The following is a 13,428-nucleotide window of genomic DNA, read 5'->3' as shown; positions in this document are numbered from 1 at the left end:
TTGCAAAGGATTTGTCTTGTGTCTGAGAATCTGCGGGGGGAAAAAATATTCCATGTCATATAGTCCAGACGTTATTGTTCCAGTTATTCCATCTGGCAAATCAGTGTAATCAGTGTCTTTTACATTTTGGAATACGGAGTGGGGGAGAATTGAAGCCTGGTCAATAGATCTGCTCTCTGAGCTCCAGCACATTTTAGGCAGAAAAGTAAAAATGGAAGGACCTGTCATACGTCATTTATAAAAAAAAGTTCACTTTTTTACCCTGACATATCCTGACAGTTAAACAGGACAGGATAAACAGGAGTTTAATGGAAGGGTACTTGTCCATACTGGACATAACAGGCTAACATGCTATTGCACAATGTAAACAAGCAACAGAAATGAATCCCACCTGAGCCATCATTAAAGATGTGTGCCATTTTATAGTTTAGCTTTCATGTTTGGAAAGGGTAGAGGTAAGTATAAAACTGTGACCGTAATCTGAGTTGATCTCAGGAAGCTTGCAAGTGTCCAGATTTCAACTCGTAGAGCAATTTTGGAATCGGAAGTATCCTAATGATATAATCAGCTGGGAGGTACACAGTGTGCCACACTATACCTCCAGAGAGTGCTTGACTCTGTGGCGTCAGTATGGACCAAAATACTGTCATGCCTCAGACAAAATCCCCCTCAGGCCACGGCCCACAGCTCATTGCTGTCATGCAGAGTTTGACTATTATTGGTTTCAGTACCACCTGTTTTATTCCTTTGAGGATAATGACTCCACACAGATGCGACAAAAAACGGAGAAACAAAGGCACAAGTTTAAAAATCCCAGCTGGTCTTACCTTGAGAAACTGAGGAGTGACTAATCGTACAGTAGCAATGAGGCAGACCTGCTCCTCCAGCGTCGACTGCAGGCTTCTTGGTAACGTCAATTCAAGCCCGTTACAAGAAGATGTAGGCACTGTGTGACAGAAGACAAGGGACAGGGGGACATACAGTTGGTTGTGACATCCATCATAATCGTGTCCCATGAGAAATTACGATCTTTATCTTTTTTCCCCAATCATTTAGTTAAACTAATAATACATTTAGAAGAATCATAGGCCACACTAGACATTTTACAGAATTTTAAATATTGTAGACAAGAAGAAAATAAAAAAAATCCTTACCATTGTTATGAAACTTGAAATCTCCAACAAACTTGACGTACTCGTACACAGGCGGCTCTTTTGGGTCGATGTTACCTCTGGCTAGATGACAGCAGAATTCAATATGTGCCTCACCTGAAAAACAGCAGATTTTATTTTCAAGCTTATCAGCCTATTCATAATACAGTATACTGTATGTGCATCTTTATGAAAAATTGTCTCAAGTCTTAACGGGGTGCTTCTGAACCCTGTTTGTGTTTTATTTGACTGAGTAGTTATAGATCTGCAGGGTGCAAATGAAGAAAAGAAAGGAGCACAATTCATATGAAACTGTACACTCCGACAGAGCTTCGACAGATAATGTTTGCTTTAGAATATCCTGAGGAGAAAGAAAGGGTTCAAATCAACAGAGGGTTATGGCATAATGCATGAGTAATGTATTAATACAGTCATCAATAGATTTCTTACTCTCTCCTGGGAGAGTCAAAGGAGCTGCTATATGGTTTAACAGCATAACAAGTGCACTTTAATCTTCAGTCGTGCTCAAATGTAACTCTCTCTCTGAAAGTGAAACTGCCTAATGGAGTACTCTGACCCTGGCAAGGCTTTTTCCCCAGCAAATTTACTACTGAAGTGTGCATAATTTCCTAGCAGTTGCAGGCAGGTGACTTGAAGACGCTTTTAATGAGAATTCAGCCAATGTGGCAGGAAAAAGGAAGGAAAAGCAGGTGAATCTGAAAATCTGCATTTCATGTAACATGATACAGCATAATTTGCACAGTAAGGAAGTCATTTTGCTCAAAAGCCAGACATTCCCTTTAATGTGAGAGGGACCAAAGATTGATGTCTCTTTTGAAATGGGCCCAACAGATGATGATCACTCCAGACGTGGCTCTGTGACAGTTTGCTATTTAGGCTTCTACGGACAGACCGAGACGCTTGCGACTCAAACATCTCTCTTCCTCAGAAAAGCCCAATAGTAACACAGGATTAAGGTCAGTGTCTTGAGCCCCAGACACTACATTGCTTTGGATTACTGCGCTAAAATAACAGTGATTTACAGTCTTAACTATGATACTAAGCTAGCTCCTATTATTAGCTAAAAGGCTAATCATAGATACACACTAATCACCAATCCAATAAAGTACAGAACCCATTTCAGCAACTTGCTCTATATATAAAGAGCTTCAAGTGGAAAAAGGCTTCTAAAAGAACTCGGCAATACTGGTATGAGAATCAAATGTTGTTTCTATATCTCGAAAAGACCTAACACAGAAGTCTGAGCTACAAAAATGTCAACACTTAACATTATGTGCACAGTATTTCGCCATACACTGACCGTTTGACCTCCTGTTATGACGGGACAAACTACAGGCTTTAACATTTCAACTCATGTTGTGCTTCGACAAGATGACCCAGACGCAGTGTGGTGTTAGAAACAGACAGGGGCCAGACGTGTGCAGAGAGGCCGCCCGGTAGGATACTCACTGTCAAGGAAGTCAGCAGCAATGGGGTCATTCATCAGCATGTGGGATGATAGCAGCTTATACACCTCCCCGTGTTCCCGCTCCGGGAGGAAATTCAAGATATTTTGGTCCACCATATCTGACTGGTGCAAAAGGATAGATGAATGATGGTCAGTGTTTTGGGGATTATGTGGTATGCATACTCCCCAAAAGAAGCTGTAGAAACAGCTTTACATGTTACATAATCATTAAGTGCTGGGAGGCTATCTCCATTTCTGGATTTAAATGTTTTGAAGTTGTTTCAGATACACTTAGTTAGGAGCGATGAATTTAAATGTCGGGCTCAAACTTTCTCTCGTCAATGTGTTTTGGGAATAAAAATGAAATGATCATCAAGGCAAACATAAAAATATCACATTCCAACAGGTCCTGGATCAGATCAGGTTAATTGCAGATATCAGTTTATCACTGCAAGTCAGAGATTAGCCAATAAATACTATTAAACATGTAACTGGTCTGTTTCTAATTAAGAGGCATTTATTCTTAAGCGGCAACGTGATTTGGGGGAACAAATATGTTTGTATGTTTGGATGAGAATGTGCCTGAAGCTGAACTTTGCAAAAAATAAGTGGGACAAAAAGGGACGAGAAGAAATGCAGGGCAAGAGAGTAAAAGTAACTTATTTAAGATTCCTCACTTACCGGTAAATGGCCAGTGAGTGAAGACACACTGTCAGATACGTATATGATGTTTCCATCTGTAGTTAATGCTACCAAGAAACCATCTAGGGCCTGTAAGAAAAGGGAAAAGTGGGAACTTTGACAATGAGGCAATAAGCATGTTGCATTGAAAAATTATGCTGACATGGGTTGTTGATGTGCTATTATTTGTTTTTTGTGTTCCCTATTTGCCTCAGAGTGCCTCCGTTAGGGAGTTCTTACATTTCCAGCAATGCTTTTAGATAACCTACTTGAACATAAACAACAGTGTAAATTGCTGAAAATTTAATGCTTATCACGTCATCTCGCCCAGCTCTCGATGGGCATTTTAGGGAGAATGTGTCTCAGTTATTTAATCATCAGTATTAGTCAATGTCAGGGCTTAATCGACTTGGGCTGTTCTACTAACACATCCTCCTGAGCTTTACCTCCAGCATTAGCTGTGTGAACTCCTCATTACTGAGGAAGGAAGGCTTCCAGTCCTGTCTCACATCACAGGTTTCATTCTGTGCAGTGATGTCTAAAAAAAATGCAGGGCAGAGAAAAGGATTAAGTCAACTAAATGATAGAAACTAAACATCCTCCCTGAGGAGAATTGCATTGGTAAATTACTGAAATAGGAGGGAACATGTATAAAGCTGTGTCTAAAAGAAAAAAAAAAAAATCTAATTCTAACAGTCAAACTAAGAATAAATGCTGTATACAGACTACAATACATTTTCCTACCTTTCTGTTTCTGCAAGAAGTCAATAGTTCTCTGCAATATGGTGGACTTGTCCATCTTGCGCGGATGGCCTTGGCCCTGCAGCATGGTGCATAGCTCCTTGATGAGCACATTGAATTGGTCTCTTCTTTTCTTTTCCGATTTGTTACGGGATGCCCTTAAAACGTCACAACACGAAAACAATTAGAAATCAGTGGAATTACAGGTGAAAGCTAAGCCAATCAAGCGGCTGGGGTGTAACATTTATTTATCCTGTTAAGGCTGTGGCTCTGTCAAAAGAGGAATGGAAGACAGTTTCTAACAGAAAGGAAGACAGAAATGAGAGAGGTCTAACAGCAGCTCAGTGCTGAAAATTAGCAGAAGCTGAGTTTGTTCTAATCTGTGGGTAAAATAACTGTTATAGACAGAGCATGACAAGGAAGTAAACACAATTTAGCTCTTTAAATAGACAAGTAAAGACTAGGTGATTAACTCAACTACAAAATAGAAATGCAGGCTTAAACGAGCACTGGATTTTCTACAAACTAAATGAGCCAATTGATTAAACACAGAATACAGCCGTGCAATTTAGTTCAATTTACACCGTACAGCCCACTTGTTATTTACACTTTGCTTCCTTACTAATTGTTTCTCTCAGCTTATGTGCTCAATTTGGTTAAAGCCACAATCTATATTTCTGTGTAAATAATGAATCAAATGACAAGTGAAAGTGGTGGCTCGTAGTGATGAGCCCAGAGAATATTATCAACCAACTCTGCAGTTCAACAGAGCTTTTTAGCCTCTTTCAGCTTGCTGTTCTGGACTTAAATCCACACATTTACTGTGTGGTTCAGTGGAACAGTTCTCATCACCACCATTTTCAGCAGCAGGCAGCTGTTTTCAGCAGACAAGCCTTGATAAACCGTTTCCATCAACCCGTTTTGAATTCATCTGCCCCTTGTGGCCAAAAGTGAGTAATGCAGCTTTAATTAGTGAAAGAATTCATTTTCTGATTTCAGATGCCTCTGTTCATTTCCATTAATCTTGAAGTATAGAAAGGCGAAATGTTTTACAACATTCCCATCTGCAATTTTAATGGATTCGAAGTTTGTGTAATCACAAATTTATTTCTACAAATTACACATTTCATCAAAGCGATCAGAACAGGCATTTCGGTGGAACTGGGACCAATTTAATGTGTAGATGTTAAACATAGCTTCCGAAACATTAAGTTCAGCAACCATTTTTCAACTATATATTTTCCCTAATTAAACACGAGATACCGAGTTCTGTCTTAAACCATTGGATTGGAAAGTAATTAAACTTATATTAACAATATTAAAATGAAATTTAAAAAAAAAAATGCGTGCAACATTGTATTAAACAGCTAAAAGGAAGCAGCAGCAAGACGTGATCACTTATGAATGCATTTTTACCGGAATTATGTCCATTTCTCATCTAAAGTTCTTAAAGATAGCCTTTAATTTTCATGGACTTCATTCTTAACTATGTGACACGGAAGCTTCAAGCTTCTTTGAAAATGATTAAATACCACCAAAAATGTTTTCCATTTCATTTTTGAAAGCTATAGCTAAATGGGTTAAAACTACCATGTTCTGTATTGTACAGACATATTTATTACAGTATATTCAGTTAGATACAAGCCCAAACTGACAGAAATACAAGCATAAACATACACACAAGACTGAATACCTTTTTGCCCTGTCTTTCTCATCTTCATCCATTAAATCTTCCACACAGCTGTTGGTGCTAGAAACAGAGGGGCACAAGTTAAAATGTTATTTCAGCCGATGTTATCTTTTTTAAACATTATGGCTAGCATATCTTTATCGTCTTAAACCACAACAGTACATTGGACTTTTATGTACTATAGCAGGTTCATTAATGTCAATAGAGATAATCAGTCATTAAGCACTGGGATATATGTAAACAGCCTCACCCAGGTAAGATTTTACTCTTAAGTATGGGCAGTAGCACGTTCTGTGCCTGATGAGCAATTTCAAGGAGTGCTACCAGACTTCTGCTGCCCAAACCCAATACTTTGTCAGTTTCCACTGAGTTCTGGTTGGGTTCGGGCCATTTTGTTGCATAAAACTTCTGGTTCAGGTTGGGAACGGGTTTTGTTATTTTCCAAATTGAATTTACAGGAACATTTTTATTCTTTCTTCTTCTTTCTCTCTCTGACAGTGCCTAATGTCTGCATCCATGCATGTCATGTGTTGCAAGTAGAAATGCAGTGCTCAGTGGGAAGAGAGAAAAAGAAAGTAAGACTTTAGCATGAGCCTGGTGAGCTAACGGTCAGTAATGGATGAAATAAAGCCGAAATGTAGCTTCAGGTTTAGGCTCAAGTTTAAGGCCTGTGTAGATCTCTAAATATTTAATGGTAGTATCAGCTAAAGATGTACAGTTATTATGTTACTGAGGTTTCAATTTTTTTTTAACCCTGATAAAAGTCTTTTTTTAGGGAGGTTTTATCAGAGTCAAGGGTGTAGGGATAGAGGGTATCATGTGCTGTACAGACCGTAAAATCCTTGAGGCAAATCTGTGATTCTGGGGTATGTACATAAAAAAATGAATTTAAAATATTATGTATCAGTAATGAACTATGAGCATATAATAACGTGACCATATGATACCACCACAAGCATTACCTTTAACACCGTGTCTACACTAATGTGGGACACTGATGTAGTCAGAGCATACATCAAGCAGGCAATGCAACAGTCTTACATGAATTGTATAACGCCTACATAAATAGGAGAGGAGATTAAGTGTGAGGCTATGACATACAGTGCATCATAGAAACTACAGGTAAATGACCCCTTGCAAGGTGTTTTTAATCATGTGCTTATTTAACATGTTCTCTTGTGCCTTCTTGTGTATTACACTGACAATTAAAGACTCCAAATTCCTGTAAAAATCTGAGTCATCTGAATCCTTCTTAGAAATCACTTTCACTTGTACACTTGCCTCTTATCATAATCTCATTCCTTAATCCATAGTCAACCCACATTCTCTTTCATTTCTCTTTATCTCTTTGCCACAGTTTGACTGAAAACCGTTTTTATGTCTTAGCTCCATTTATTTCCCAGAAAAATTAATATATTCGTGCAACACATTCAACAGCAGCTGAACAAAAGTTCTGACGGTGCTCAACTGATGAATGAAAAAAAAATGCCAACCACTGAAATATTAAATAACGGTGGAGGAAGCAAGGAAGAGGAATGACAAGGACATTTTTAAGGTGAAAATGAAAAAAACCTGTATTATTTAAAGTTGGTTTTTTTCAATATCTTGTCTGCATTAGCCAAACGAAGCCAATGACCCTTTGGGTTTAATAAATGAAAACATTAGTCTTTTTTAAACACTTGTTATGCCTCAACGAAAGCCAAATTTAGTTTTATCTCTTTTAAAGATACTCTTTTAATGATTAAACAATAACTAACCATTTACCCATGAATGTGGGTTACAATCCATAAAGGAGATTGTTGTATCTCAAAGCCAAACTACCTAAATACCCATGTCATGAATCATCCAGGTTATGAGACACCTGTTTAGGTAAAGGGGGCCTCCAATGCATGTTTGACTACAATTACATGCACACACAATATCTTTACTATGAATAATTCAAATGTTGAAGAACAATTTGTACAATATAGAATGTGTAGAAATAAAGTACTGTATATGGAGTAGAAAATCCAATAAAGATGACAAACTGAAGGTAACTTGATTTGATACTCACTCCCATTCCCTGCGGGTGGACGCACAGGGGCCACCGAAGTCAGAAAGGTTGTCCATACTCACTCCCTTTCCCAGCCAGGCCCTTTCTGAAGTCTTAAAGGTCCCATCCGTGCTGATTTTGTCTGAATACTCTTTTGGAAAATTCTACCGTGGACCAGCTGCCCACCACCGCCTCCAGTACACCAAAGAAACGCCAAATCCTGTGAATACAGGCAAAACTGATACAACATCCTGAAAGTGGGCATTTTGTTGAAGACAAAAAACTGTGTTGCATAAACCCGTGTTAACGTAATTTAAGCAAGTATTTTCTTTGGGACCTCCTTTAAGAAAATACACAAGATCCTGAATTCATCTGTAAAAAAGTATCCATCATTTTACTATAAGGACTTTTAGTGTTTTGCTGAATGACTAAAATTCAATGAGAGGTGCATTAACAATCTTCAGATTCTACCTTGGTAATCTACAGTACTTCATCACTAAAGAAGTATTTTTGCATAGGAGGAGCTCCCCTGACCTAGAAAAGTGTCTGAAGCAGACACCTCTTTTGATAACCCAGCATTAAAAAGGAGAGTGTAGAACAGCCACCTCCTCCAAACTAAGAACTCACAGACTGGAGACTTGTTCAGCTGCAGTGAAACAACATAAGACTGTGTTCAATTACAGTTATTAATGACATCTCTGCATATGGTCTATGCTTCAAAAAAAATGTTTTTTTTTGTCATTATGTGGTTAGAAGAACATGCATCATTTTAGTTACCCTAAACTGTCAGGAATACTCACAATAACAAAAGAGCAGTCATTTTATTCCAAGCCACCATCATGTTCCAGTAGGAAAATAACACATACACATTCCTTTAACCTTGATTAAAATAGTTCATGGTTTTGTGGTGTGGAAATATTTTACCTTGTATATAAATTATATCCAAGCTATAATTATAGTTGGTGGGTAATGAGAATTCAGGCAGTTGTCAGTGTTTGTCCATATTCCACACGTACACGGGGTGATGTACACAAGTGGCCTCAGGGGAAACTAGCAGTTATTGCATTTTCCATCATTTTCAAGTCTAATGAGACCCATTATCAGAAGAGAAATACTTGGAAAAAATGAAAATGTAAGAGTGATGTGGTGCAGCCCTTAATAATTAATATGATCTAACAAAATATAAAATAAATAATTAAATAATTAAAAATCAAGGTCTGCATCATGCATCTGCCTGGAAACTAGTCTGAGCTGGCAAGTTCTTATACTCTTTTGCAAAAGAAAAGAATACTATGTGAAATTGAGGTATTTCATATTAGGAACTATTTTTTATCTTGGGTTTTAAAATTCCCTATTAATTCCTTTTTCTCTACTCCCATAGCATAAATGAACATAAAACTGTATATAGCTGTTTAACCACTAAAATTACTTTAGCCACAGTGATGTAAATACAGTTAAGTCCATAAGTATTTGGACATTGACATAATTGTTATAATTTTGCCTCTGTACACCACCACAATGGATTTGAAATGAAGCCATCAAGATGTTATTTAAGTGTGGACTTTAGGTTTTGATTCAAGAGCTGTAACAAAAATATCACATTAACCATTTAGGAAATACAGCCATTTCTATACATAGTCCCTCATTTTCAGAGGCTCAAAAGTAATTGGACAAACCGACATAATTCTAAGTACAAGGATTATTTTTAATACTTGGTTGAAAATCCTTTGCAGTCAATGACTGCCTGAAGTCTGGAACCCATGGACATCACCAAATGCTGATGCTGATCCAATGCTTTGGATGCTTTACCAGGCCTTTACTGCAGTTGCCTTCAGTCACTGCTTGTCTGTCTGTCTTTTTGCCCTCAGTTTTGTCTTCAGGAATTGAAAAGCATGCTCAGTTGGGTTGAGGTCAGGTGACCGACTTGGCTATTAAGGAATATTCCAGTTCTTTGCCTTGATATAATCTTGGGTTGCTCTTGCAGTATGTTTTGGGTTATTATCCATCTGTACCGTGAAGCACCGACCTATCAGTTTTGCAGCATTTGGCTGAATCTGAGCAGACAGTATAGCCTTATACACTTCAGCATTCATCCTGCTACTTCTATCAGCAGTCACATCATCAATAAACACCACTGACCCAGTTCCATTGGCAGCCATACATGCCCAGGCCATAACACTGCCTCCACCATGTTTGACAGATGTTGTGGTATGCTTTGGATCATGAGGCCGTTCCTTTCATTCTCCATACTCTTCTCTTCCCATCATTCTGGTACAACTTAATCTTAGTTTCATCTGTTCAAAGAATCTTGTTCCAGAGCTGGGCAATCTTTTTTAGATGTTTTCTGGCAACGTCTAATCTGGCCTTTCTGTTCTTGAGTGTTACTAGTGGTTTTGCACCTTGTGGTAAACCCTCTGTATTTATATTCATGAAGGCATCTCTTGATTGTAGACTTTGACAATGATACATCTACCTCCTCAAGAGCGTTGTTGACCTAACTAGATGTTATGAAGGGTTGTTCTTCACCAAGGAAAGATTTCTGCGATCATCCACTTTAGTTGTCTTTCATGGTCTTCCAGGCCTTTTAGTGTTGCTGAGCTCACCAGTGCATTCCTTCTTTTTAAGAATGTACCAAATTGTTGATTTGACCACGCCTAATGTTTCTGGCAACTGTCTGATACATTTGTTTTTTAGCCTAATGATAGCCTCCATCATTTGTATCGACACCTCTTTGGCCTGCATATTGAGAGTTCCCATGAACAGCTACCAAATGCAAATTCAAGACTTGGAATCAACTCCTGACCATTTATTTACTTGTCATGAAATAACAAGGGAACAGGCCACACTCTGCCATTTAAATGATTGTCAGTCAATCGTCCAATTACTTTTGAGTCTCTGAAAATGAGGGACTATGTATAGAAATGGCTATAATTCCTAAGCAGTTAATGTGATATTTTTGTTAAACCCCTTGAATTGAAGCTGAAAGTCTACACTTCAATCACATCTTAATGGCTTTGTTTCAAATCCATCGTGGTGGTGTACAGAGGCAAAATTAAAAAATTGTGTCACTGTCCAAATACTTATGGATTTAACTGTATTTACATTACTGTAGCTAAAGTATTTGCAGACCTATTGGCAAAATGTACATTTCAAGTGATAAAACAGGGCATTGCAACTCAAGACAGTTCTCAAGGGTGCAAAATATGAGAAGAGGAAGAGTCAAGCCAAGTGACATCCAGCTTAGAAACTCACTGGTCAGTTTACAGCTATGAGATTGATTTCTATCGGCACCGGATACTGTGAATAGTTAAGTGAGTAGAAGATGAACTGACCTCCAAAAGGCATAAAGTTAAAGATGAAACATCCTTTTCAACATTTTAAGCAAGATTAGTCTATTATTTTAGTTTTTTACAATTTTAGAGTGAAAAAAAGGAAGCACTATAGAGACGTTTGGGCACCCCAAGGAATTTGAGCTCTCAGATAACTTTTACCAAGGTCTCAAACCGTAATTTACTTGTTAGGACTATGGCTTGTTCACAGTCATTGTTAAGAAAAGCCAAGTGAGGCAAAGTTCAAAGTTTTATAAATACTCTGACTCATCAAACCTTGTCCCAACAATCAGTAGCCATGGCCTCCTCTAAGAAGCTGCCTGGCACTTTGAAAACAAAAGAATAAGGACTTTATAAGAAGATAGCAAAGCGTTTTCAGGTAGCCGTTTCCTCAGTTTATAATGCTATTAAGAAATGGTAGTTATATTGGTCTTTGAAGACCAAGAAAACTTTCAGAGAGACTTGCTTGTAGGATTGTTAGAAATGCAATCAAAACACCCGTTTGACTGCAAAAGACCTTCAGGAAGATTTAGCAGACTTTGGTTTGGTGGTGCACTGTTCTACTGTGCAGCAACACCTGCACAAATATGACCTTCATGGAAGAGTCATCAGAAGAAAACCTTTCCTGTGTCCTCACCATAAAATTCAGTATCAGAACTTTGCCAATGATAAATTCACGGGAAACAAGTCCTGTACACTGATGACGTTAACACAGAACGTTCTGGCTGCAATGAACAAAGGTATGTTGGAGAAAAAAGGTTGCAGAACTTCATGAAAAGAACTCCTCTCCAACTGTTAAGCACGGGGCTGGATCGATCATGCTTTGGGCTTGTGCTGCAGCCAGTGGCACAAGGAACATTTCACTGGTAGAGGGAAGGATGGATTCAATGAAATACCAGCATATTCTGGGACCAAACATCACACCATCTGTAAAAAAGCTGAAGGTGAAAAGAGGATGGCTTCTACAACAGGATAATGATCCTAAACACACCTCAAAATCCACAATGGACTACATCAAGAGGCGCAAACTGAAGGTTTTGGCATGGCCCTCATGGTCCCCCAACCTAAACATCATCGAAAATCTGTGGATAGATCTCAAAAGAGCAGTGCATGCAAGACGGCCCAGGAGTCTCACAGAACTAGAAACCTTTTGCCAGGAAGACTGGGCAAGAATCCCCTAAACAAAAACTGAAAGATTCTCAGCTGCTACGAAGAGCATTTACAAGCTGGTATACTAGCCAAAGGGGGTCTTACTAAGTACTGACCATGCAGGGTGCCCAAACTTTTGTTTCAGAACCTTTTCCTTTTTTGTTATGTTGAAACTGTAAAAGATGGAAATAAAAAAGTAATCTTGCTTAAATATTAAAGAAATGTGTCATCTTTAACTTTATGCCTTTTGGAAATCAGGCCATCTTTTATTCCCTTAGCTATTCACAGAAACAGATCAGGGGTGCCCAAACTTTTTCATGCCACTGTAAATAGACTATACAGCAATGTCTTGCTGAAAAAAAGTCATAACTTTCGGACATTTTCCTCATGTAACTACTGATTATTTTTAAAATTTTATTTGATAAACATTTGCATCATCACTGAAATTTTCAAATTCATGCTCTCATATCAGGTGATATCAATCGGATTTAAAATCCTTATGTGTAGGATTTGAAAAATGTAAAGAATGCCTCTCATAAATTATACAATGTATATACAGTATATACTGTATATCAGCTGATTTGTCAGAAATCCCCACTGTTAAGCTAAAAGCGTGTCAATGATGCTTTGATCTCAGCCTAATTAATGTAAAACCAAAATTGTGCTTTTTGCTTTAAAACCAGGTTGTTCACAGAGCTATAACACTCATAAGATCCTGTTCTAACTATTCATCCAATAGATAGCAGCATCACTGGTTTCTATTTGCTCCCTTTTTGCGTGCTTTATCACAAACTCTCTAGTCTCCACACTCTCTGTAGCTGTTTCACGATAAAAATCCTTCCAGTCCAAAAGAGCCCAAAGTCCTGTTCAGGAGGCATAATCAATCATTCAGCTTTAATTTATTTTTGGTTGCTTCATTACTCTGTAATTCAGGCGTATGTATTGATTCACATTTTCTCTGTTACACACCAAAATCTAGTGGGTCAGAGACAGCTAAGAAGCTAAAGAAATCCAACAGAACGCACAAAGCAAGGCGACATTCCTGTGTTGATTTTTGTGGATGACATTAACCACCAGGGGATAACGCACTGCTCAGCCATGTCCTCAATAGATTATTACAAGTAATTTGCAAAAGTGATTTATTTCTGACTGAAAGGAACGAGTTCCAATGCAGGAAATTGCATGAA

The 13,428-nt window shown here is 38.2% G+C and overlaps 1 protein-coding gene across 3 annotated transcripts in view; it reads right to left on the bottom strand.

Annotated features, from left to right (window-relative positions):
* The window catches only part of npas2 (neuronal PAS domain protein 2), a 43,271-nt gene that overhangs the window by 7,786 nt on the left and 22,057 nt on the right, over positions 1-13,428 (bottom strand). For all 3 annotated transcript variants that reach the window (XM_040150094.1, XM_040150096.1, XM_040150095.1), the window contains exons 2-9: positions 7,785-7,983; positions 5,735-5,791; positions 4,045-4,199; positions 3,747-3,838; positions 3,301-3,390; positions 2,622-2,742; positions 1,155-1,268; positions 828-946 (exon numbers count right to left, since the gene is read on the bottom strand). In XM_040150094.1, coding sequence (XP_040006028.1) covers positions 828-946; positions 1,155-1,268; positions 2,622-2,742; positions 3,301-3,390; positions 3,747-3,838; positions 4,045-4,199; positions 5,735-5,791; positions 7,785-7,840 — 804 coding nt within the window. In that variant the 5' untranslated portion in view covers positions 7,841-7,983. The remainder of the gene's footprint in view (positions 1-827; positions 947-1,154; positions 1,269-2,621; positions 2,743-3,300; positions 3,391-3,746; positions 3,839-4,044; positions 4,200-5,734; positions 5,792-7,784; positions 7,984-13,428) is intronic.

The sequence above is a fragment of the Xiphias gladius genome, chromosome 17 (genome assembly GCF_016859285.1).
Source record: "Xiphias gladius isolate SHS-SW01 ecotype Sanya breed wild chromosome 17, ASM1685928v1, whole genome shotgun sequence".
NCBI classification, from domain to species: Eukaryota; Metazoa; Chordata; class Actinopteri; order Istiophoriformes; family Xiphiidae; genus Xiphias; species Xiphias gladius.
Note: the sequence above shows the minus strand (reverse complement) of the source record. Positions and strands in the feature narration are given on the sequence as shown.